Raw genomic sequence first — 26493 nt, 5'->3', positions numbered from 1 at the left:
GCTGTTTTACCCTGGCGCTTGGTGGGTGGCTGGATGGACGAGGCCAGGTAGAGCTCCTAGGGTGGCTTGCCACCCGCCAGACTCCAGAGCCTCAAGCGAGCGGGAGGGCGGCAGGGCCCTGGGAGAGGCCTCCACTCGCTGCACAAGCACAGTCTCAGCCAGGTCTGGCCCAGAACCACGGTTCTGCACCCCAGGCATGCCCAGCGCCTGAGCAAGGACCTCAGGACCAAGTGACCTGCGAGGAGCACTCTGACCTCATCCCAGCTAGGGAAGGGACCCCGAGGGGCTCGGGGAGGCCACGGCTCCGGGTGTGACACGAAAGTTCCTAGGGACCAGTAGGAGACCCCGTGGGGGCTGCTTCCGCGGAAGGCGGGAGGACAAGTGGGGAGCTCTTCTTACCTGTTCAAGGAACCTGTGCCTTCTTCTTGAAGAAATGCTTTCGTTTACCGTAGAAAAAGAAGAGAAAAGAAAAAGCACTATGCTGGTGATAAACTGCTTCGAAGCATAAAAAGGTCATTTTCAAGGGAAAAATCATTTTTAAAAACTCTCCATTTTTTAAAATATTAACCCAGGAATTTTATCAGATAATTTCTCTCCAAGAAACCTGTGGGTGGATGGGGACTGGAGAGCTGGCTGCCTCCCGAGCCACATCCGCTCCTCCCGCCCAGCACGAGAACATGGAGGCAGCGACTGGGCGCCCCGCAGATCTGCCACCTCCCAGTCTCCCTGCACAGCTGGCCACCAGCCCAGCCACCTCTCAGGGCACGCTCTACCCAGTGACCCTCGCCTTCCCTTGCATGAACCCAGGCAGGGGATGGGTCTCCTGGCTTCGTGCCCACAGGTGTGAGTTCCTGTGGGACGGAAGCCTCCCCTAGCGTAGGGGGACCTTTGGTCCCCTGGAGCACGAAGGCACTGGCAGAGGAGAGCCCTGCCCACCCACAAGCTCAGCCAATCGCAAATGGAAGAGGGCGGGACTTCTTCCTTTAGTGCCCTATCAGAAGAAGAAGGGCAATGCTGCTTGCCCATTATTGGCTGAAATGAACTGTGGGTTTACCTAAGTTACGGATTCTCCAGTGGTTAACCAGGAAGAGAACAGAACAGAAAGCGACACTGCCAGGCCAGATGAAGCAGAATAGTCTGGAGGCAGGGAACCTAAGGCCGATTCAGAGTGACTCCCTTTGCAAGCACCCTCCTCCCTTTTCTGCATGGCAGACGGAAAATTTAAAGTATCTCTGATTGACTGCTTTCTGCAACCAGACATTGGCATAGGAGTGTAACTTTGTAACTTCACTTCAGCCTCTGATTGGTTGCTTTCCACAACCAATCAGATGCTTGCATAGGCTGTAACCTTTGTAACTTGAGCTTCTGATTGGTTGTTTTCCACAACCAGACGCTTGCATAGGGTTTAACCTTTCTAACTTCACTTCAGCCTGATGGGTTGCTTTCTGCAACACATCAGACTGACTGCAGGCCACTAATTCATTTACACAGGGTGTACACCAAGTAACCAATGGGAAATCCCTAGAGGGTATTTAAACCCCAGAAAGTTCTGTAACGGGAGCTCTTGTGCCCCAGTGCTCCAACCCTGTGGAATGAATGTACTTTCGTTTTCAATAAATCTCTGCTTTTGTTGCTTCATTCTTTCCTTGCTTTGTGTGTTTTGTCCAATTCTTTGTTCAAAACGCCAAGAACCTGGACACCCTCCATCAGTAACACAGAGACTAGGCTTGCAAGACAAACTCCATTTCCTTTTGTTGTCAATTTCTTCAAGCAGATTCAAAACTAAGTTGAGTAAGCAGATTCTCAGTTTGTTAAGATTTCTTTATTTACATTACAAGTCTCCAAAAGTTCAAGGCAGTTATCTTTTAAATAACATATCAATCATATAAAATAGCTAGAACCAAAGTAGAGAAATATATACAATATAATACATTAAGTACTTTCAATATAGTGGCATTTTTCATATTAAATTAAAAGAGGCTACTATGATTTACAATGTCATTTCTCTCGTTTAAAATTCAACATGTCAAAAGACAATGTACATTTTTTACAAAACTGACACAGCAGTATTAAAACTGCTAATGATTGTAGTTTTTATTTTTTCTATAATACACTGCACCTGTGTTACAAAAACAAACAAAAAAAACAAAAAGGGATTGCACTAGATGGTTTAAATACTGCATAAGTCAGTATATTAATACTTGAGGAATAATGAATGGCTTGATCCGTTTTATGATCAGGCTCATTCACAACACTTTTCACTCTTCAAGCTCAGCAAACTCCTACAGATAATTACTTCCCTTGGCAGTTTTACACAGGGTCACTGCAAATGGGTAAAATGTCATGAAGCTGATGACCACAAAGTCATCACAAAAGCTGATGTCAATATAACCCTAGTATTTACAATATCTAAAAACAGCTAAAGCTAGAAAACCACTCACTGCTAAATCATAGAAAAAATTATAGTTTGTAAGAAATTTTGAATATAAAGTATTCAATAAACTACAAAAGAGCTTGCAACAGCTTATTCCCATTATTTTTCTTATGTCAGAATTAGAAAAAAGTAAATCCTTCCTATTTTTTAATAAGTTTTGATGGCATCAAAACGCTTCACATTTATAAATAAGATTTTTGTACAAAGCAACATGTTACTGACATAGTTTTCTCTTGCTACTATCAATTATTCTTGGGACTCATATTGTATGTTAAGGAAGGAAGTATTAAGATTTCTTCCTCATTCCTAAATTTTCAGAATTAATATACTCTAGGCCTTGAAGGAGAGGAAAACAGCCATTCAGTATTTAACACTGAGTAGTACAGTATTTGAAATATCTCGTATCTATGATAGTGGCCTAAACAAGAGCAGCAAGGGACCAGACATACAGTTCTACCACTCAACAGAAATAGTCAAATTTTACATTTCCCCTTCATTAATGTTGTCCAATTTTAAAAGGAGAGATTACCTTTGCAAGGCAGCAACTACTGTTTCAGAATGTATTATATTGAAAATTTTTGCCACAAAGTTACCTACTAGACAAAAGTACTTTAAAACACAGTTGTTCAAGCCATGGGCAAGGAAAACAAAATCAACAGGACACATTATTGTCAGAAGCCATTCCTACTGAGCATTCCTGCTATGCACATAGAATTGAAACTAAAAGAAACAACCTTATTGCACCTAGTAGGAGACACCTTATACTTCAAGCGTTCATGACTAGGGGAGTACAGGAAATGGACAGGATAAATAACACTAAGTATCCTCACAGAAAAAATGAACAGAGACAAGACACTGTTGGCATTTTAAGTCAGATACAAAATCCATTGTTCCTGGACACAAAATAAGTGAATAATGTTCCACATTTATTTTTTTACTTCTGTACAGCTCCTTCACTAGTCTTTGATTTCAAAACTAAAATCCTCAGTGTTTTGTGTATCTTTAAAAGGCACATACACATTTTTAAAAGGGGCCAAGCGGAACTTAGCATCACATTAGTCATAAGTCCTTGGTCAACTTACTTCCAGTTCAAAACAAACCACATTTTTAATAAGCACCAAATACCAACCTACTGCCTTCATTCTCTAAAGCAAATTTTCTATAATGTTCCTACTCAAGTATTCATCATACTGTGTAACTGAACTTGTCCAGATTTCTTATTATGTGAAGGCTAATGTGCTATTATTATAGGCAGTCCAAAAACAGTGATATCCTTACAACTTTATAAATCCCTAAATTATCCTTGTTACAAAAAGAAGTCAAGAGGAAATATTCTGGGGTTACAGTATTTCCTTAAAGATAGTTTACTACTTCTGATCACTTTTTAAACAAAAATGCTATTAAACAAGAAGTTCTTTACTAAGAACTTTCTTTTTTTTTTTTTTTGTTTCATTTTGTTTTTTTGAGACAGAGTCTTGCTCTGTTGCCCAGGCTAGAAAGCAATGGTATAATCCCAGCTCACCGCAGCCTCCGCCTCCCAGGTTCAAACAATTCTCCTGCCTCAGCCACCCAAGTAGTTGGGGTTACAGGTATATGCCACCACGCCTGGCTAATTTTTTGTCTTTTTAGTAGAGACGGGGTTTCGTCATGTTGGCCAGGCTGGTCTTGAACTCCTGACCTCGGGTGATCTGCCCGCCTCGGCCTCCCAAAGGGCTAGGATTATAGGCATGAGCCATCGCACCCAGCCTATTTCTTAACATTTCTTAGCAGTCAGAACTAGCCATTATGTAGAAAGCTGGAAAGGGGATGTCCAAGTGGAAATTTTTTTATTTTATAGATGCCACTAATAAATTGCTGGTTATACTGAAAAGACACTTTGCCTCTGTGAAAAAAACAAGTGTTTCCCTCTCACTCAATTTCTTGGATTGGGCCTAATTTATTTTATATTTTAAAAATCCTTCATTAATAATTATTTCATTAGGGTTTAGTAACTACAGACTCATTTACTAATGATTTATTATGATACCCTGAAAATAGAGAAAAAACCCTAGAATATGAGCATATGCAAGTAAATGCAGTTTAATATATCAATTGCACAAAAGTTTTAAACAAGTTTTAAAAATATCGCAAAAAGAAGGCTTAAAGTTAATGGCTGTAGCCTCCTGTCATCTACAGAGAAAACAAAATTTTAAAAACATAAAACATACTCAAAAACAGGCAAGCTGGAAAGATAAAGAACATGACAGGATTCTCAGTTTAAGTCAAATTCCTCAATAAAACAATAAATGCCCACGTGTTTAACTGGCCATTAATGGAATAAATCAGAATTTTTGTAAAGGTTTCAGAAATTCTAATAAGTAACATTAAATTATTACAGAAAAACACAAAACAAATTCAGCAGCTCTACAAATGCTTTCTAAGTAGAGAATGTGTTAAATGTGATGCCAGGATAGTCAATTTATGAGACATTGTTTTCTTCTTAAAACAATTAAGCTAGCAAATTTAACCCATTTTTTACCCTATCTACTCATCTCCAACTTTAGCCCTTTGAAACATGTCTGTATTTTAGCTTAAGAAAATTTTCATGCCACTTCCCAACCTATAGACAGCTAATCCACAGGTATCAAAAACCAAAGTGCAAATTCATGGGAGTTTTTACCATTCCATTACGGACAGTCTAAAGAGCCACAGAACTGAAAAGCCTTTGTATACAGTGGTGAACACGATGAACAAATAAAACATGTAGCTTATTTTTGGTCCTTTGTTCCTGTCCCCTTTTCCTTCACAGTCCATTTCAAAATATGCGCTTGATTTCAGCAATTCAGACCCAAGCCTGTCCAGTGGTCTGGTACCATTAGGAAATACTTGTCCATTGCCTCACAAAACCTAGTCCTGTATAACTCCGGAGACACCACTGTTGGCATTTTACCTAAGATTATGAAAGAGAAAAGGGGGGGAAAGCTGTTAAATGATTGGGCAACTGAAGTCAACTGACCATGTTCTTTCATATAAACTGCCATAAAGACACACATGCAGAAGCAGTCTAAGTGAGCAGCAAAGGTTATCTGCTATGCCACATGGCATGGGACAAGGTCCTACCTGGTAGGAGTTTCTGTTTAAAAAGACTAGCTCCTGCCTAGAGATGAGAGATGTCTAGAAGCACAAATGAGGCTAACAGTGCTTAGAGAACTTGGAAGTCTCAAGTGTTAATTAAAGACAATCTCTTATTCAGAACATCTGGCTTTTTAAGAAATCTTTTTGAGAACCTCTGACATTTTAACTCAAATGTACACCCAGTATTTCCCCACCTATACAATTCTCATTATTGTTTGGTCACTTTAGAAATGACAATGAAATCAATGATAATCACTTATTTTTTACAACTAAAAAAAAGAATCAGTATCCACTTTTAAAATTTTAACTGATAAGAAATATATGTGAACAATTTAAACAAAACAAAAATTCTGCTCACCTTGTCCGCCTAAAATTCCTGTTGATTTCACAACCATCTCAAGCTTTTTGTCCCATGTAAATGTTCGAATATAATCTGGGGGTAGAAAGAGTGAAATTAGCAATAAAGCTATGTTAATAAATATAATCAAATGACAATAGCAATGACTATTACTACTACTTCTATGACAGTTAACTTTTACTGAGTGCTAATAATGTGCCAAGTGCTGTGCTCAGGGTTTTCTCCACACTAACTTGTTTAATCCTCACAACAATCACAAAGGGCCTCATTTATAAGTGACTTTTTGAATTCACATATTTTTGGTAAAGATAATGAAAATGAGGAAACTGAGTAGAAGAGACTAGAATAAAAAACTGTTATTTGTGAAATTTCAAATGAAAGTTTGTGAAAATATTCAATAAGCTATTAGACCAAGTTCAACAGAATCTTTAAAATTTGACTCTGACTTCAATCATGAAATATAAGTAGGATACTCATTGACTTACCTATAATTCCAACTACTAGCTCATTGCTAGTATCATCTCGTCCAACCAGCAAAGAATAATCTATAATGAGGTGGCTAGAAAGGAAATGGGAGTCACTGTGGATCGAGGTTCTCAGCACAGCTTTGGAATGAGAACGAATGTATAAAGGGTTGTCTCGAACCATCTTTAGGAGATTTTCATCTAGCAGGACCACATCACAACTCTCTTTTCCAGTGTCAGTTTTTACATTCCGATTCCTAAGAGAGCCCTTCAAATCAAAAACCTAGGAGAAAGAAAATGCTTTGTCACTTATGTATGGGTTGCCACAAATTAGTTAATGTAAGTAAATCAAAAAGGCAGAAAGAATCCTTATAGTCAGTACCATTACATACACTCCAAAGTTTAACTGAAAATTGAATCATAAGTTTTTAAATGCATGTTGATATCATTGTATAGTACATAAAATACACAGTAATATAATTCTATCATTTAAAATTAACACCTAGGTACTCAATTACTGAAACATTTCCGAAATACACTGGCCAATTTAATCAACTTTAAGATACATTAACAAGTAACTCCAGAAATATATCATTGGATCACAAAACAGTGTTTAAAAGAAAGAGAGACAGAGAGAGATGCAAATAGTCTTAAGAAACAAAGTTTTGATACCAAACTCTGGACACTTACTTACAGCAATGTAGAAGAGCATAACGTAGGAATATTTGGGTGGTAGGAAAAGCAATGCACTCAAAGGACAGGGGACTTGAGTACCAGGACCAGTACAACCTGTAGTATATTCTACAGACCAATGCTGGTCAGCTGCTCCTGGCTCACTACGACATTAGGGAACTAGTGCCAGAATATAAATCAATTACATTATTAAGTATATTATTTAGTTCAGCTGACATTTTTCTCATAGAAGGTGTTCTCAGTGAAGAAAGCAGTGCACTGAATTACATTCTAGCACACACGTTCCTTATCTCATCACAGACTACAAACAGTTCAAGGACTAGCTCTTTGAAGAGTACTGTTTTAGAATCTAGACTAACCTGAGTCTAGGAATAACTGAGTGATTTTGATTAAGTACTTAATTTCTGTAGGTGTCAGCTTCTTAATCTTTAAAAAAGATGTGGGAAGTAGATCTGCCTTCTTATTCTACCAATTCTGTGATTCTAGAATATTGGATATGCTGTATTTTAAGACCGCCCCACAAGAATAATTCCTCTTCGTTCTTTCTCCAAGGCTGAGCAAGTCAAAAGTTAAATATGGGCTAGTAACCAAAGTTAAATATTTACTATAAAATAGGATGTTACTCTCTGATTCACTGTATTTAAGAACCAAAGGTACAAAAGGTTCCAGTAGCTAAATGCTTCACATAGTCCAATACCCTTACCTGTGCCATCTTTCTCCCATAGAAAAGATTTTCCATGACAAGGAGATCTAACTTCTTCTCAGTGTTGTTCTGAGAGTTCTTATAACCAATTCTGTAAACTCCAAGAATTTTGGCCAATGCCGTGGGCCTCTAATCAAGAGAAGGTCAAAATAAATTCTTATCAAAAAGGGTTATTTATAATTTAATACCAATGTAAGGATTATCCATGTAATAACTGAACATAATTTTCTATTAATATGACCAGAGGACTTTGAAAAAAACTCAAACTCTTGAATCTCAGAAGTGAGTATACCAGCAATGCCAATAAAAATATTAGATCCTTAACATTCTCCCAAGGAATAATCCTTCAGTTGATCAAATTCAAAAACTTCATTATGACATGTAATTTCCCCCAAAACGATGCAATAAACCATGATAACTTCAAAAAAAACCCCAAAACTATGTAACTCTTTCATGATTCTAAGATGACAGTTGGGTTGGGGTGGGGGGCACTGGTGGCTGCTCAATGACAAGTGGACAAACCTGGGCCACTGGCTGCCTCTCTTTCTAGCTAAAGGAAGTATCCCCTTGTTTCTCAATACACGTTTCAGTCTCAGCAAAATTACCAACTACTGAATGTGCACCTAATTTCATCCAGTCTTAATGTCTTAAGTGATTTTTTATATAAACTAATTAAAGGCAACTTGCTCAAGATCATTTGGTTCCTCACTAACAAACGCAGGAAATACAGAGTTTAAGATCTCTGAGTCCTATAATACCTCAATAGCATAATAGAGATCGATTCCTGTCCTGCATATATCTTACCACAGAGAAAACTGCCATTAGGACTGTTACAGTTTGGATGTTTGCCCCTGCAAATCTCATGTTGAAATGTTATCTGCAATGCTGAAGGTGCGGCCTGCTGAGAGGTATTTGGGTCATGGGAGTGGAACCCTCATGAATGGCTTGGTGTCCTCCTTTTAGTAATAAGTTCTTGCTCTGAGTTCACACAAGATCTGGTTAGTTAAAAGAATGCAGCACTTCCCCCACCCCCAACCCCACTCTCTTGCTCCATCTCTCACCATGTGACATGCTGGCTCCCCTTGCCCTCCACCATGACTGTAAGCTTCCTGAGGCCCTCACCAGAAACAGACGCTACCAGAATTATGCTTTGTATACACAGCCTGCAGCACCATGAGCCAAATAAACATCTTTTCTTTACAAATTACCCTGCCTCAGGTATTTCTTTATAGCAACACAAGAACCGACTAACAGAAAGACTCAGGATGTGAAAAAAGCCACCAAACTTTGATTACAGACCACGGTTTCAGATTTCTACCTTTTGTTGAACAGCATTTGTAATATAATTGAAGTAATGTGGTGCAAAGTCGAGGAAAGACTGGACTTCCAGACGAGGCATTTGCTTCAAAATAAATCTATCATCTAAAAGGCAGAAATTTTATGTGTTTACTCAATCACGATATATATTGTAATCTATAATACATCATTCCAAAGATCCTAAATGATTGGGTTGTTTTATGATTTTAAGGGAAATTTTCTAATGTCAGTGAAAATTTTCATCAGAACATAATTCTCAATGAAATGAAGGGATCCTATGGATTTATGTAGTCAAATACCCTCTACTTTTGTCAATAACACATCTAAGTTCAGTTCTAGAAGATCTACTTTTCAAAACTACCAAACAAAACTTTATAAACACCTCTGTTAAATCTAGTAGGTCATAGTTATGAAAGTTCTTATTAAGCAATATCCTTCCTGCTGCATTTTCTGAGGGAAAGAGATGGAGACTACTGAACCAATCAATAAACAATGAGAAAGGCTCACCTTCAGTTGCATAGAAGGCAGCTCCTGATTTGCCTCCCCGGGCCTGCCAGGGGGATGAGTGGGAGAGGGAACGAATGAAATCTTCCTCACTGCTGTCCAGAATCACTTCACGCATCTTATGAAACTCTCCCGCATAGTAGAGCCGACAGTAAAACTTGGCATTAGCATCAGAAAATTCTATAAACAACAGAAGTTTTATAAAAAAGCTTTACGACTCAGAAAATATCTTCCTCCTCCGCTCCCTCATCCCCTGCCCTGGCCAAATACAACCATTTAAGTTTCTCCATGATGGCATTTTGCATGTTAGATCCAAATCCCTATTTATCACAATTTTGTTAAAGTGATCTTCAGGGGGAATTAAAGAACATCATATGACCATCCTTACATATTTTCCAAAAAAAGAGAAAAAAATGAAAATCACACACAAAAAAATATGACTGAGTTCTAATTTTATCCTTATTACCTACCATATTAATATCATTGTACTTTTAGAGCAATGCTTACTAAATATCTGAAAATGTAATGTACATATTATTCTGGATAATACATTTCTGGCACCCATATACACAATTCTAAATCCAATTGTCAAAATTCTATGGCTCTAGATTACATAAGTAAATGTTTTAACTATTAGAAATGAAAGCAGGCCAGGCGCGGTGGCTCAAGCCTGTAATCCCAGCACTTTGGGAGGCCGAGACGGGCGGATCACGAGGTCAGGAGATCGAGACCATTCTGGCTAACACGGTGAAACCCCGTCTCTACTAAAAAATGCAAAAAAACAGCCGGGCAAGGTGGCTGGCGCCTGTAGTCCGAGCTACTCGGGAGGCTGAGGCAGGAGAATGGTGTAAACCCGGGAGGCGGAGCTTGCAGTGAGCTGAGATCCGGCCACTGCACTCCAGCCTGGGCGACAGAGCGAGACTCCGTCTCAAAAAAAAAAAAAAAAAAAAAGAAATGAAAGCATAATTTACAAATAAATTATGCTTTTGATAAAATTTCTTTATACATTAAATGTATATTTTACAAACTATAGATTAAATATACCTCACATCAGCACACAGACTTAATATTCATTTCAAGAACTGGGACATTTATTCAGTATGAAGCTAGAATTCTCAAATAATAGAGTTGGCTCAACTGTAGTCCCTCTCCCCAAACCAATGATATAATATCTCATACTTACGAAGTTCCACATGAGGATTTATGAGTTGTTTCTTTTGTGTATCTCCTCCATCTACTTCATCTAAAAGGTTTAATATCATTAGTAAAGCCAAGGTTTTGAGTAATTATCAGTTCATTTTGTCCTTTCCTTTTTCCTTGATGTAACAAAAAAACTTAGCAAATTAAAAGCAAAAATATCCTACTCAAGTCACTATCAAGCAAGCATAAGATATACAATTAAACTGTCTAAATGATTACAATAAAAATGTTAGGAATTTCAGTTTTTAAATTAGAAAAATAGAGAATTTAGATTGAATACTTTTTCTTACAACTGAATGATTCCTACAATGGCAATATAGTAACTCAGTTCTTATACTAAGAACTTCCATGGCTTCTTTATTATGACTATTTTCCCCATGTGTGTAGAATAATGTTTCCCCAATCGTTTGTACTGCTTTATCATGTACTAAGCTATATAAAATATGTATAAAATATTATTTTATAAAACATAATTTTAAAACAAAATTATATACCAGTTATATAACTTTATTATTAGCATATAACATATATAATTATACAACATAATTAACATATAATTATATATTAATATACTTAAAATATATTTTTATACATAAAATATACTAGAATCTATGTCAGAGCTATTTTTTTAATATGTTACTGACTTGCATTGCAAGCCTACTACTTTCTGTTTAATTATTAGAGATTTGAAATACATCTTAATATCTAGAAGAACAAATAGTCCCCTAAGTTTCACATTTCAAAATAATTTTTGAAGCATCTAGGCCTTCCAAGGATGCCATTATAAACAGCTACAGCCCAATAGCAAGCAGCCTATAGAATACAAAACAGGTATCTTAATTACTAGTCAAAGTTTATTATAGCAGTTTTTTTTTTGTCTGTCTGTTTTTTTGAGATAGAGTCTTGCTGTCACCCAGGCTAGAGTGCAATGGCGCAATCTCCACTCACTGCAACCTACACCTCCTGGGTTCATGTGATTCTCGTGCCTCAGCCTCCCAAGTAGTTGAGATTACAGGCATGCGCCACCAGGGCCGGCTAACTGTTTTATTTTCAGTAGAGATGGGGTTTCTTTATGTTGGCCAGGCTCGTCTCCAACTCCTGGTCTCAAGTGATCCACCCACCTCAGCCTCCCAAAGTGCTGGGATTACCATACTGGGCCCAGCAGTTGCTATTTTTAAAACTACTAATTCATAGACTAACCCAGAGGACACCAAACTATTTCTGTATAGAGAGAGAGTAAATATTTCACTCTGAAAAAGTTCCAACTACTCAACTTGCCAATATAAGTGAAAGTAACCAGATGATAAGTAAATGAATGGGTGTTTTCTCAATAAACGTTAATTTACAAAAAGAGGTCATCACAGTCTGCCTATTCCTGATCTAAACCTATACCCAAACACAATGAGGTAGATACACACATGCATACATACACACACACACACATTTTTTTTTCCACACTTTATTGCTCAGGCTGGTCTCAAACTCCTGGCTTCAAGTGATCCTGATGTCTCAGCCTCCCAAAGTGATGGGATGATAGACATGGGCTATCTCACCCAGCACTAGACATAATTTTTAAATGTCAAAACGAAGGGCAACATAAATAGCTGCAACTTTACAGGGACTTGAAAAGAAAGAAAACATTTGAGTATATAATATGAGTTACATATTGAGACAGATGTTTTTACATGTGGAATGTCACATCCACCTTGGAAGACATTGTTTTTGCCACTTTACAGGTTATGGAAACTAAAGATTTCTGATTCTACCACACAGTACACGATGGCAGTGAAATCTGAAACTAGTTGGACTCTCCCAGTGCCATGCTTTTTCCACTCTAACACATTGACAAATGAGAACAGAAGGAATGCCACAGTTTCAGCACTAAGAATTATCTATTTAAGGCTGTAAGAAATATATGCAACTAAAATAAAAAAATGAAAGCCTAGAATAAGCATATTTATTCTTCTTTAACACACCTTGAGGCTCAACGCCTTGATTCTCGGTCCCCTCCTTGCCCGTCTGCCCAACCTGGTAGTAAGCACTATCTGCTCCACGTAAGGTCTCTCTCTTCTGGGAAGAGAGATCGGGGCTTTTCCCTGCTGTCCCTCTGAAGAAGGACAACATTCCAGAAGCCTTTTTGGCTAAAAATAAGAAGTTACATATTAATTTTAAGTACAGGTCACTGCAGATGGAAAAGAAAAATTTTCAACTCATTTCTTTATTAGCAGTAACCACTATATGAAGTTAATCAATCTGAGTAATGCAGATACTTTTGTTTGCACATTGTCCCACATGTTGTTACTTATTGTTCCACATGTTGTTTTTGCATAATCAAGCACCCTTTTTAACACAAACCACTATTAATAAAAACTTAAAAAAAGATGGAGGGTTAACACTCAGCTAGATGAATATAAAAATATGGGGAATTATCTAGAAAGCCTTTCAAAAATATCTTTCAAAGGCAGTCACAGCTTAAGCAACAGGATTAAATTAGGGCTGAGTTCTTACAGTACTGCAATATAGTTAACTAAACGAACACAAAACAATTTCACAAGCTACAAGAATTCAGTTAAAGGTAACATCTTTGTGTCATTTGTGTTCCTACACTCCAACACAGGAAAAGATAAGATTTCCTTTTTAGCATCTTTCAAAAAAGAAAAAAGGCCATCAAACAGCCAATAATTTACTAAAGCTTGCTCTATACTTTTACTTCTAGTTTTGAGCTTCATTCATCATACTATTAATATGATTCTAATTCTTGCAAATTTACCATTTACAAAATTCACAGAAAATGTCAATCATAAATGTGCTTACTTGGGTAACAGACACTAGTATTGCCTCCTTAATATCCACTCCTACCTGGTTCCCTACTAACAGAATGCCAACTTGGGGGAAGAGGGGAGCGGGGTGGGGAGTGTGACTATGTGTACAGCACCAGGAAAGGATCATGATTTGTATAACCCAACTGGGACAATGCTGCTCCCTACTTTCTCTGTCTCTTTCAGTCAGGAGCGGCCATGAGCCCCAGTTCTGACCAATGAGATTAAAGGAAGAGCCTCTGCTTTCCTAATGACAGAGAACAGCTGCAGTTTGCAACATCCTGGTTTCTGCCTCAAATTCAAACAAAAATGGAACACTTTTAATATGAGGAAAACTTAAAGGAATCATAGAGAAACTATTCCCCTAACGGTGTAACAATGGTGAGCAGCTAAACAAATGTCAGCAACTGCCAACCTCCAGGTTTGGTTATGTTAGAAAAATAAGCTGTCATTTGTTTAAATCCTTACAGTTGAATTTTTTGTTACTTGTAGCTGAATGTATTCCCGACAAAGTCAGAGAAACACAAATTCAAACACAGTGGCTTCACCACTGTCTAATCTTAAGCAAGTTACTAAATCTAAATTTTAACTTCCTTTCTGAAAAATAAGGATATGTCAAATAATTCTTACTTGGTTATTAGGGGGATTAAAGGAGGGAATGCATGAAAATTTATTTTCATAGTGCCAGTAATACTGTAAAACTAAAAAGGAAAAAAAATGTATCTTGCATCTTAGGTTGTATATTTTAAACTGAAAGCTCTTCTAGGAAGCAGATCCTCCTTTTTGCATAGACCAAAGAGCTTCTAAAAGTTTCCAATCCAATACCTTGAACTTACATTTGAGACAAGAATCAATGAAGAAAAGCAAAACACCTATAAAGAGGACATATAAAAATATCTAAATTTATATTTCAGAGATCAGAAGTAGTAAATCATTGCCAGACGGTACTAATTTGTTTTTATGTATTTTCTTTTTCAAACCATAATTATAGGTAAATCTAATTATAAATATTCCTCCATGCGTAATCTTACTTGGTTGTGGTTCTGTTTCTGCTGTACGGTTTGTCTGTCCTCCACTCATTTCAGGTAATCTGATAGGGCTGCTACTCTTTGGTCTGCTATCTAAAGTACTAAAATGAGAAAAAAAAAAAAAAGGAAAAATTAGTTTTATACAAGTCAAACAGAAAATAGTAGGTACTCTACACTAATTACGTTGTATACTGATTTACTTCCTACTTAACCCCACCTACAATACCAAAGTCTGATTCATAATTTACATAAACACAGGCTAGAACACAGAAAAAAAAGTCTGAAATATCTAATATCTACTAGACTGAAAGTGAAATGCTGTAACTATAAAAATATATGGAGGAATAAATTATGTTTCCCAAGTCCATTAACACTATATCAGCACCCATAAATCAAACAATTACAGAAAATATCAATTCCTTTCTCTCACGCTAGTTATCGCAATGATAATTCAGATAAAATTTTATCATGTTAGTAGAGTTGGAAACTCTATTTCAGTAAGAATCATAATAATAAGCATGTGACAATTTCTGTCTAAAAGTCTAAAATACTGAACATGCCAAATGAACTGGTTTGGATTTGGTTTTTGAAGTATTAGGACCTTTACTTATTATAAACAATTCATAGATACTTTAAATTGCCAAGTCAAGCAGTAGCTTACCAATTTTACAATTTTATAAAAATAAAAAATAAACACCAATTTAGTTTTTAAATAAAAACATTTTTTCATTTTTTTCAAAAATGTCATTAAATCTGAATATACATTTAACTGCTATTGCAATTATCATAAAACTGCATTCTAAGGGACTGTTTAGTTCTTTTGCTATAATTGAGCTTTGTTGTCTCAATTATTGGCTGAATGAGTGCCATTATCTGAATCCTAGAAATTTTTATGCTGATAAAATGCTATAATAAAACTGAAGTACAAGCATATAGAAAATGATAACTAAATTAAAATAGTTTCTACTCAATCATGAATCACCTATTTGTTGGAAGCCCTTCTTCAGCACCGTTCCACTGAGTCACTTTAGACAATTCCTCTAAGGCATTTCGGTATTCTTTACAACTTAGGGTAAAAATAGGTTGAAAAATGTTAAACATTAACTTATTCTTTAAAAGCAAATCATATGCTTTACAGTAAGTATTGCATTACAGAAGCACAATCATTATAACTTTCCATAATTAAATAATTTTGGTTAACTAATAAAAGCAATCAAGTAGAAGCTTCATGAGGAAGGTCAATGTCTTCATAGAAGGTAATACAAAATATGACCCACTGACTCATCAACCAGTATCAATATCCTCAACAAAGATTTTAAAAGCCTATTTACTAATATTTACATCAAATGACTTCAGGGACTGAACAGGTAACTTAAAAGTTTGAAGCCTCAGTATTTAGTACAATAGAGAAAAAAATAATATGAGAGTGCTTTTCTACTTAAAGTACTAAACTTTAAGGGAAAAAAATGTTTAATGTTCTATTAACAAAAAAGAAAAAAACAAAAACAAAAAAACCTGACTCTTAGACTAGCAGTCTGGGAGCCCTGCTTTAGATAAATGTCATGCAACAAGAGAGGCATGTTAGGATGTGTTATTTTTCTAAGACATTGAAAAAATATCTCAACTAGAATCCTTACTTCCTAATGGTATAAAAAATACTTTTGATTTGACTGACTCTCCTACCTTTCTTACCTATTAATATATTATGACTAATAAATAAAGTGAGAAGCTTATACTATGTTCACAGAGGCCAAAGGCAAAGGTTAAAAATGTATCATATGGAATCCTATCAAGGAAAAAATTCCTCATTATCTACATAGTAAACTCTAAACTCCATAAAGGCAGAGGCATGTAAATCTATCTTATTTACTCCTGTATATCCAATACCTAGTATATCACATTTTGTAAACATTCAAATATTTGTTGAATAAATGGACTCCTTGTAACCACTATCTAAAAAGAAAAATTAAACATTGTAATGCCTTCCAGTGGGAAAAAATTGCTTTAAACGTCTTAGATTCTACTTAAACTAAGTTCAGCTACCACCAAGATATTCTTAAAATTTAAAAGCTTTGCCCTTTTAGACATACTATATATATTTTTAAGTGGATATATCTTTAAGATACATAACTGTATAAACTAAAAAGTCAGAAATGTCTACGGAGTAAGGCATAAGAACAGCATTACAGTAGTACCTCCTCATCCATAGTTTCACTTTCCATGGTTTCAATTACCCACAGTCAACAGCAATCCAAAAACATTAAGATATTTAGAAAGAGAGAGAACACATTCACGTAACTTTTGTTATAGTATATTGTCATAAAACTGTTCTATCTTGTTATTGCTGTTGTTCATCTCTTATTGTGGCTTGGCTAATTTATAAATTAAACTTTATCACAGGTAGGTATGTATAGGAAAAAACATAGTATTTACAGGGTTCGATACTATCTGTAGGTTCAGACATCCATGGGGGTTCTCAGAACATACCCTCCATGGATAAGAGGTGACTGCTGTTTTCTAAGCAGAAAAATTTTACCTCGTATGTAGAAAATGAGTGAATGGTACAAAAAAGATATTCAGACTGTACAAGGCAGGATGTTCCAAGTACTGTGTCAATAAGTAAACTGAGGGAAGGGATACAAGGGAAAACATATTTTAATAGAATGGATAGAGGATTTAAGGCTCTGGAAATAACTTGCCAAGTCAATTTAGTTATTAGGAGCTTACTTAGGAATCATCCTTTACTCCATTATTTGGGTACAAAGAAGATTTTTATGGACAAAAAGAACAAGCTGCCAGGCGCGGTGGCTCACATCTGTAATTCCGACACTTTGGGAGGCCGAGGCGGGTGGATCACCTGAGGTCAGGAGTTCAAGACCCGCCTGACCAATATGGTGAAACCCCTTCTCTACTAAAAATACAAAAATTAGCCAGGCATGGTGGTATGTGCCTGTAGTCCCAGCTACTCGAGAGGCTGAGGCAGGAGAATTGCCTGAATCCAGGAGGCACAGGTTGCAGTGAGCCGAGATTGCACCACTGCACTCCAGCCTGGGCAACAGAGTGACACTCTGTCTGAAAAAAAAAAAAAAAAAAAAAAAAAAAGAACAAGCTACCATGACTAAAGAGCATACATTTTTACTTATATTTAATCATTCTGCTTTATATGAAAGATTCCAAAAATAAGGGATTAATAGACATACATAAAATACATAGATATCATCATAAGTCAAAGTCCCATACCTGAGAGCAAAAGCAATGATGGAGCTGGGTTCCTTCTCGCAGACTGCAATGGGCACTCGTTCATGTTCGTACATTAAATAGTGTTTATCTGGATCACTATGAAAATTTTTAAAATACGTAAGTTAACTAAGTACTGTAGAGTTAAGAATATAATTAAGAAAGCCAAAATGTATGCATATATGATAACTTGAATCATTAAGAAAGAAAAAGATATCACGAGAAAGTTTTTGAAGGCAATTAGAAAATTATCAGAATTAATCAGGTTTCAAATCAGAGGGTTCTGCAATAGTCACTCCAAACAAACCTTTCCATACTGCCAAGACTCTGGCCATACTAACCTCAAAAAAAAATCTACAATCAACAGCAGAAGTCTAAGATACTTTGTTCCATTATAAGCTAGAGAGAAAAAGTCTTCCAGAAATTGTGGAGAAGACATACTACTAGTTCAATAATAAACAATGCAACACAGCCACTCTACCATTATCATACAAAAAACCCAGTGTAGCTCCATTTCCACTTAAATTTTGCTCCCCTGACTCCGACCCTAACTCACCTAGGCACTGTTAGGCACAGTCAATTTTTATTTAGGTGCTATTTACTGAACACCGAACATGCCAAGGATACAATATGAAGAAAAACTATTTTTAAGGATCTTACATGTGTGAGATGTTAACAATATAATGGTGAAAAAAAAATTGGCACCATAGAGTTTACAGTGTAGTGGGGGCAAAGAAACAGACAATTCTATAAATAAATAAATATAATCTCTGTGGTAAGTGCTATGAGGGAATTGCTATAGAATGAATGTTTATCCCCCCAGCCCCCACAAAATTCCTATGTTAAAATCCTAACCCCCAATGTTATGGTATAAGGAGGTAGGGCCTTTAGGAGGTAATTTAGGTCATAAGGGTGGAGCGTTCATGAATGGGATTAGTGTCCTCATAAAAAAGATTGGAAACAGCTCTCTCAGCCTCCTTCCACCACATGAGAACACAAAGAGACAATAGCAATCTACAACCCAAAAGAGGACCCTTGCCAAAACCCAACCATGCTGGCACCCTCATCTCAGACTTCTAGCCTCCAGGACTATAAGAAATAAATTTCTGTTGTCTATAAGCAACTCAGTCTATGGTAATTCATCATAGCAGCATGAACGGACCAAGATAGGAATCATAAGAGCATATAATAGAAACCTACTATGACTGGAGCAGGAGGTAAGGGGAGGGTCTAGTACATTCTTCTGAGAAAGAACAGGACTGAATGATTAAAAAAGAATTTTTGTGTTTCACAAAAAGCAGTTTAGAGAGAAGAGAAACAAATAAAAAGAAAAAAACTATATTAAAAAAAATTAAAAAGGGCCGGGTCCAGTAGCTCAGTACTTTGGGAGACTGAGGTAAGCAGATCACCTGAGGTCAGGAGTTCAAGAGCAGCCTGGCCAAGATGGTGAAACCTCATCTCTACTAAAAACATGAAAATTAGCCAGGTATGGTGGTGCACACCCCCAGCTACCTGGGAAGCTGAGGCAGGAGAATCACTTAAATCTAGGAGGCAGAGGTTGCAATGAGCTAAGATCACACCACTACATTCCAGCCTGGGTGACAGAGTGAGACTCTGATTCAAAAATAAAATTTAAAAAATAAAAATAAATGTGAGAGCATGAACAAAGACCATAACATAACAGGGATCCCAGCCCAATCAAGAAACTCATATATTCAGGTCTAAAGTAGAGAAAAAAGGGAACTTTTATATTTTACTATCATGTAACATATCACATACTGTAGTGTGAGTCCTAACTGTATCCTCCCAAAGATTATGAGCTCCTAAGAGTGATGGCTGTTCCTTACAAATCTTATTCTACATCATAGGGCACTAAAATAGGCACTAAACAAAAGTTTAAATACTGACTGAATAAATACATCAGTCAGTTAATAAAAAAGCAGAAGTCCTTATTAACAAAAATGTCCACTTTTTGGATACACTTGCTCCATAACAAGGGCAGCATTTGAGAGCCACATCGGTCAACCAGTGGAAGAAAAATAAACTTTCACAGGCAGTCAAATTTGAGGGAGCCCCATACAAAAAAGATGACATGAAAACTTGGACAAGTCACTATAGTTCATCATCAGTGCTAGGACAATGCCATGTCCCCGCAAACCATTAGACGAGTAATACCAACCTCATATATTACCAGCAATATGTTTTTATAATTATTACATCAGTAGATACAGCCATGTATCTTTGAAAAAAGATATACAAACAAGTGTTTCCAGAACAAGTAATTCAAACATTTATAAGTAACATCGGCTAGTGCTTTCTTTATCCATTCATCCACTGTTTTATAACGATTATGTGTTCTACAAACTCCATTGTATCAAAAGACATCTCTTTTACTATGATGAAATAAAATTGGGATTGAAAAATCATGCATCAGATAAATATATTAAAATACGCAGCAAGTAATTAAGGAAAAATAATCCCCCTGCTAAGAGCCACTGGTTTTAATAATACTTACAAAGGAAATGGAATAGGATTATAGCTATTTCCTGGAAGCAAATTTGCAAAGATGGCTTTCATGGTTGACTTTTCCTTCACTTGGCTGTCTGTGGATCCCAGCAAATGCCCATCAAACACATCTAAAATGAAAAATAGTCTACTTAATATTAATATTCAGGGAGAATAAAAAATATAAGCTGCTGACTTTGGTTCTTTTCCTTTCTGGAATATGGACATATGTATACTATACCAATAACAGTTTAAAATTTCTGATCAAGGGAAAAGACCACTATGGGATAAAACAGGTAACAACAGTGACGCATACACAGCATTGACTCCAAGGGACACCTGTTTTTTTAAACATCTCTGAAGCACTGTGGCTATTATACCTGAGTTAAATAGCAATTTTAAAGTTAATTTCAAAGTTTATACTATAATTTAGTAGTCACCGCCTAAACAGAAAGCAAGGCATGAATCTGTTATCATGAAGCAAATATCTGTCCTTAGAGAAATGGTTGTAATTCTCTTATTTTCGTACAAAGCAGTAATCATGTGCCTTATGAAACCTAAGAAAGGAAGATCCCCAGAAGGTAGATGAGGATAAGTGACATTTTGATACTAAGATATTTACACGTCAATTAATGTAACTAAATGAAGTAACAATATGATAATAAGCTAAATCTAAAAAACACTTTCGGTAAGTGTAAACAAAAATTCTAAGGGATAAGAGTCTTACGTCAAAGAATCAGCAGTTTTTCCTTCTTGGTGACACGTGTAAATCAATGATATATCTTTCAGTCTTAGATTCAGTGAAATATGGTAAAAGTGACTTATCCTCTACCTTCAGAACTGCTGGCTGTATCTAGCTCAGGGGGCCCTCCTACTGACTGCTCAGACATGACTTCAGGTGGCGTAGGCAACTGGAGATGAGTAGAACTGGTGGAGCTCTGGCTGGACAAAGTTGTTAAGAAGCGATCCTCTAAAGAAAAACACAATCTTAAATGAGTCATTTACATACATACTAAGTCCATGTCTACCTAATATTTTTTAAATGCTCATTCATATTCCTACTTCCTAAAAGGTAAAATTTTCACTTTTTAAAAATCATCTAGCTACAAAAGTCATGTAGCTCATGTCATAGAAATGGACACAAAAATCCGGAAAAATTATGTATGACTTGACTACAATCAAATCCTGGTAGCAGTACTGCAACTGTCAACCAAGACTGACTCCTATCCAATACACTATCCATTATACCACAATGCCTACCTAAATATTAGTTTTTTAGTTTAATAGAGAATGAAATTAGGACACTGTGAGAAAGGCTGCACGCTTATTCTGGGAGAGAAAAAACAATTATAATAGAAAAATGCCAAGAATTAAAAGTTGAGCTCCTGGTTCTACAGTCCATGTAAGTGTCCCCACAAAGTTTCTATGATGACATCAAATTATTCAATGAAATATTGTGAAAGACATCTTAAGTCTAGACAATATTTTAGTGACATTAAAACTGTAAATTAAACTTTACAAGATTTTTGCAATGAAACCTGCGGACTGACTTTGTAATAAGCAAAACAAATTCAATTTACTTTTTTCTGTTTTTTCTTCCCCTAATAGCAGCCTTCTTTATATTTCATGTATTTCTATAACCTGATTTATCTTATTGCAATAAACTGTATGATAATCTGATAGGATTACAAGTGCTCTACAGGAAGGAAAGAAAGTCTATGAACGACAGAATCAGAAAAACTGCTCAAACAGTTTAAAACAACTTATACAATAAGAAATTTCTTTAAATCCAATGGCAAGTGATCACCAGACTCAGGACCAACCTTTTTCTCCATTCTGAAGTCCTGGAGAAATATTCCGTGGAGAGGCATCCATCGCACTTACCTGTAGAGAAGTAAATACTTTATTCTTATGGAAAACATGAAAATCACATTCAAAAAAATTTTTAATCAGTGAATCTTAAACTTTTTGGTCTCAGGACCCATTTACACCCTTAAAAATTACTAAAAACCCCCTTAATATTTTTAATTAGCTTTTGTTTACCTTAAAAATTTTTACCTTATTAGAAATGAAAACAGAGAAAGTTATTAAATCTGCATTAACTTATTTATAAATAAACTCATTAATATAAGTAACCTATTTAAACATGCAACATACCGTACACACTATCTACCCTTTAGTCACTTAGTAGCTGTCCTGGTTATCAGATCAACCATCATAGTACGGCAGTGCTTATTTTCAAGTAACCCTTATTTTAATGGTCCCAAAGCGCAAAAGCAGTGATGCTGGCATACTATTATAATTGTTCTCTTTTATTATTACTATTGTTAATCTCTTACTGTGCCTAATTTATAAATTAAACTTTACCATAGGTACACATACATAGGAAAAAAACAGTACATACATGGTTTAGTACTATCTGCTATTTCATGTTTCCACTGAGCTGTCTTAGAACATACCCTCCTTGGATAACGGGGGACCATCCACTGTAAATATTAAGGGCAGTGCTACAGAATTTCAAATCAACTTTCAATCTTTCAAAAAAGATGATCATCTGTTCAATAATTCTGTATTTTCAATTCTGTATCTATCTACATGCTTACACTACTAGCTTTGCAGTTTCTTCAGTGAGCAAATGGAAAGGCCACCAGAAGTCTGTGCTAGTCATTAACAGCTCCACACTAGTTGGCAAATACCAACACACAGATCTTCAGTAGCCTTAATTCTTACTCTCACCTAAACTTCCTTTTTGTCTCACAAACATCTGTGTGTTTCTACACAGTTGTTTATGAGACAAAAAGGAAGAATTCACTATATATTACTAAATAACAAAAATATCTTAAGTACCTGGATCCATCATTCCATGAAAATATTCTACAAATACTACACACTGTACAAAAAGAAAATACTCCCTCAAAGCCCTCATGATATCAGAACATGAAGCCCTTATAATAAGCTGACATTAATTCATGTGAAACGTGGTGTCATAGGCAGAATTCTAATATGGCCCCAAGATTCCCAGCCCTTGGTGTATACACATCTCTTCTCCATTAATCACATACACATTCCCTGACTTATGATGGTCTGACTTAAGATTTTCCAACTTTACAATGTCACAAAACCACTATGCATCCGGTATGCTCCTCAACTTATGATGGGGTTACATCCACATAAACTCATCATAAATTGAAAATATTTAAGTCAAAAACATACTTTTGGATGTTTTCAACTAATGATGAGTTTATCAGAACATCAACCTCTCAGAAGTTGAGGAGCATCTGGACTAATTTAGGTACTTCTGTAATTTTGCAGATGTAATTAAGACCCCAAATCAGACGACCTCAAAATAGGAAAATTATCCAGATGGATCTGATATAACCACATGAGTCCTTAAATCTGTGTCTATAGATCAAAGACAGAGAAAGTAAGTGATTCGAAGCAAAAGAAAGGTTTGACACATTGCTGTAGGTTTTGAAGATGGAGAGTACTGAATGGCAAGAAATGCAGGCAGCCTCTAGGGGTTAAGAATGGCGTCCGGTGGACAGCCAGCAAGAAAACGAGGACATCAATCCTACAACTAATAGAAACTGAATTCTGCCAACAACCTGAATGAGTAGGAGACCCTGAGTCTCAGATAAGACAGAAGCCCCAGCCAAAATCTTGAGTTCAGCTGTGTCAGATTCTGAGCAGAGAACCTAGTCATGCTTGCCAGTCTTCTGACCCACAGAAACCATGAAATAAATTTGTGGTTTTGGCCAATGTTTCGGATAATCTATCACCGAGCAAGAGAAAACTAACACAGTTGAAAAAGAACTGACGCAGTTCAAATACCTTAAGAAAAACCTCTTATTTAAGCACAGAGATTTTAAAAACACCCAAAACTGCAGAGTATAAAATAAATGAGGACCCTATTATATACTCAGAGTATCCACGACTTTCCTTTGTAGCACTTGCTGTCACCATGATGCCACCCCCGGTGATGCCAGCAAACTGTAGCTTTTAAAAACATTTCAAATAAATAAATTATAACCGATCATTTTATTTCAGGTTATAACATAAAAGTAATCCAGGTCACAGTTCCTTGAAACCTCACAAATTCAAAATGGAAAACCCTACTGGATGTCATTACTAAAGTATGTATTAAACTATCCCTGCTAAGTATTATAAATGGAACTAACTATATTTTATCTATTAAGGACCAAAGACAAGATTACACTTCACACCTTGCTTTCTTCCCCTTGTCTCAGTCTTCCAGGACTTGGAGGAACTGAAGGTCTCTTTCTACCCTTTTCCTGTTGGAAAAGGTCCTGCAACCTGTGGCCAAAAGCAAAACAAAACAAAACAAAATATATATATATATATGGTTTGTTTCTGCACCTTGAGTGCTGTTTATAAATTTTCTCTTTACAACTTTGAAATCACAAAGTTTTCCTGTTTGGATTAACCATAGTCTTTAAAGTTATATATAAATAAGAGTAAGTTTTTGTCATATCTAATTAACCAGGAGCATTTGTTATCGACCATTCCTATCGACTATAGTTGTAAAAAAAAGAATAGCAAATTATTATAAAGAAAAATACTTCTAAAAATAAATATTGAAATAAAGGCATAAGATAAATATATCAATATATTTGAAATTGCTGGCCAAAAACCAACAGTGACTCATGGCATACTACTTCAGTTAAAAACAATTCAACAGCACACACATCTGAACAACACTGTTTCAAATTATATTAGAAACAGTATCAAAGGCTCTTCTCCTCTTTGGTTTTTACATCTTCACAAACTACCTAAAATATAGCACATATATTTTAAAATATAAAGAGGAAAGGAGGGTGATGGAAAACAAAAGCTTCTTTAACTTGAGCACAAAATGAAACATCCATAATTAAAGATTTGTAAGTTGTAAGATATCATATTAGAACAAATGTAGCAATAATATTAAAGAAAACTAGACTGCAAAATCACACCTGTTATTCCAAGCTTGCAGCACTTCACAGAGACTTTGTTTCTTGGCAATGAGTGACTCAAAGACCGACTGTAGTTGCTGAGGGGTATCTACAGAGGAAGACATGAGCCTTGCTTGCATCTTCTCAATCCAGTTCTTGAACTCGCCTTCTTCCATCTACAAGGAACAGAAACAATTTCCGGAGACAGAGACCTATACAGACATGCCCCAAAATAAACTTCTATTAAGTTAATAAGTAACTTTTGAATTTTCTACCAAAGAAATAAATTACCTCTTTCTGTGCAAAGATATCTTCCATTTTTTCCTCTCTTGTTTTACTAAATGTATCAGTTTTCAAAGATGCAAGTCTTTCATCAATGGCAAGATATACCTGTGAAACTCTAACAATAGAGAGAACATTGAACACTTTAGAAAGAGTGAATCAAATTTTCTATTTCACATAAATAGAAAAAAAAGTTGTGCAAAACATAATTAAAATAATGTTTTACCTAATTAAGAATTACATACAGTTTTGCAGAGCAAATAAGACCTAAAAGGATGTACTTCAAAATTTTAAGTTGCTATGTCTAAAAGAGTTTGGCTTCTTTTTTATTATTTTTCCATAAAGTCTACAATTTTCTTTTTGTACACCACGCATGCATAGCATACAGTTAGAAAAGCTATTTACATTTTCAAAGAAAGTAAAATGAACAAACCTGATACTTTAAAATAGCTGTAAATAAACAAAAAAAAAAGACGATAAAAGAAACTGAACTTACTTTTGAAAGAAGTCCTTCAGATCCTGAAGAAGGGACACTTTTAATGGGGCCTGACGCTTAATGAATATTTTGGGGAGTGGAACACATACTTCAAGAAGCCGAATGGGAGAATAACTGACAGAAAAAAATACAAGGACCAATAGAAAATGAAAAATAATTTAATATCTTGAATAGAGCTGTATCATGATGTTCAACTAAATCCTATGAGGCATAAGAGAAAAAGTTTCTATAAAATGGCATTTTAAAACAATCACAAAGATATTAAAGATAATTTTTAGCTCTTACAATAAATATCCTCCCCAATTCTGGAGGGATTTTATCTTTCATTACACTGTAGTACCATCATTTATCCCTTGAAGTTATCTTATCTGCTGTAAAACCAAAAATGAT

The 26493-nt window shown here is 35.9% G+C and overlaps 1 protein-coding gene across 50 annotated transcripts in view; it reads right to left on the bottom strand.

Moving 5' to 3' along the window:
• Window positions 1-1800: 1800 nt before the first annotated feature.
• Window positions 1801-26493, bottom strand: part of PIKFYVE (phosphoinositide kinase, FYVE-type zinc finger containing) — a 92066-nt gene continuing 67373 nt past the window's right edge. For all 50 annotated transcript variants that reach the window (XM_065525946.1, XM_065525951.1, XM_065525949.1 and 47 more), the window contains 18 exons: window positions 26104-26217; window positions 25617-25725; window positions 25347-25501; window positions 24600-24690; window positions 22200-22260; window positions 21209-21346; window positions 20387-20507; window positions 17875-17970; window positions 15617-15700; window positions 14638-14735; window positions 12764-12928; window positions 10771-10830; window positions 9591-9767; window positions 9085-9188; window positions 7767-7895; window positions 6392-6653; window positions 5907-5981; window positions 1801-5363 (listed from right to left, as the gene is read on the bottom strand). In XM_065525946.1, the coding sequence (XP_065382018.1) occupies window positions 5248-5363; window positions 5907-5981; window positions 6392-6653; window positions 7767-7895; window positions 9085-9188; window positions 9591-9767; window positions 10771-10830; window positions 12764-12928; window positions 14638-14735; window positions 15617-15700; window positions 17875-17970; window positions 20387-20507; window positions 21209-21346; window positions 22200-22260; window positions 24600-24690; window positions 25347-25501; window positions 25617-25725; window positions 26104-26217 (2155 nt within the window). In that variant the 3' untranslated portion in view covers window positions 1801-5247. The remainder of the gene's footprint in view (window positions 5364-5906; window positions 5982-6391; window positions 6654-7766; window positions 7896-9084; window positions 9189-9590; window positions 9768-10770; window positions 10831-12763; window positions 12929-14637; window positions 14736-15616; window positions 15701-17874; window positions 17971-20386; window positions 20508-21208; window positions 21347-22199; window positions 22261-24599; window positions 24691-25346; window positions 25502-25616; window positions 25726-26103; window positions 26218-26493) is intronic.

The sequence above is a fragment of the Macaca fascicularis genome, chromosome 12 (assembly GCF_037993035.2).
Source record: "Macaca fascicularis isolate 582-1 chromosome 12, T2T-MFA8v1.1".
NCBI classification, from domain to species: Eukaryota; Metazoa; Chordata; class Mammalia; order Primates; family Cercopithecidae; genus Macaca; species Macaca fascicularis.
This window is presented reverse-complemented; position numbering and strand designations above follow the sequence as displayed.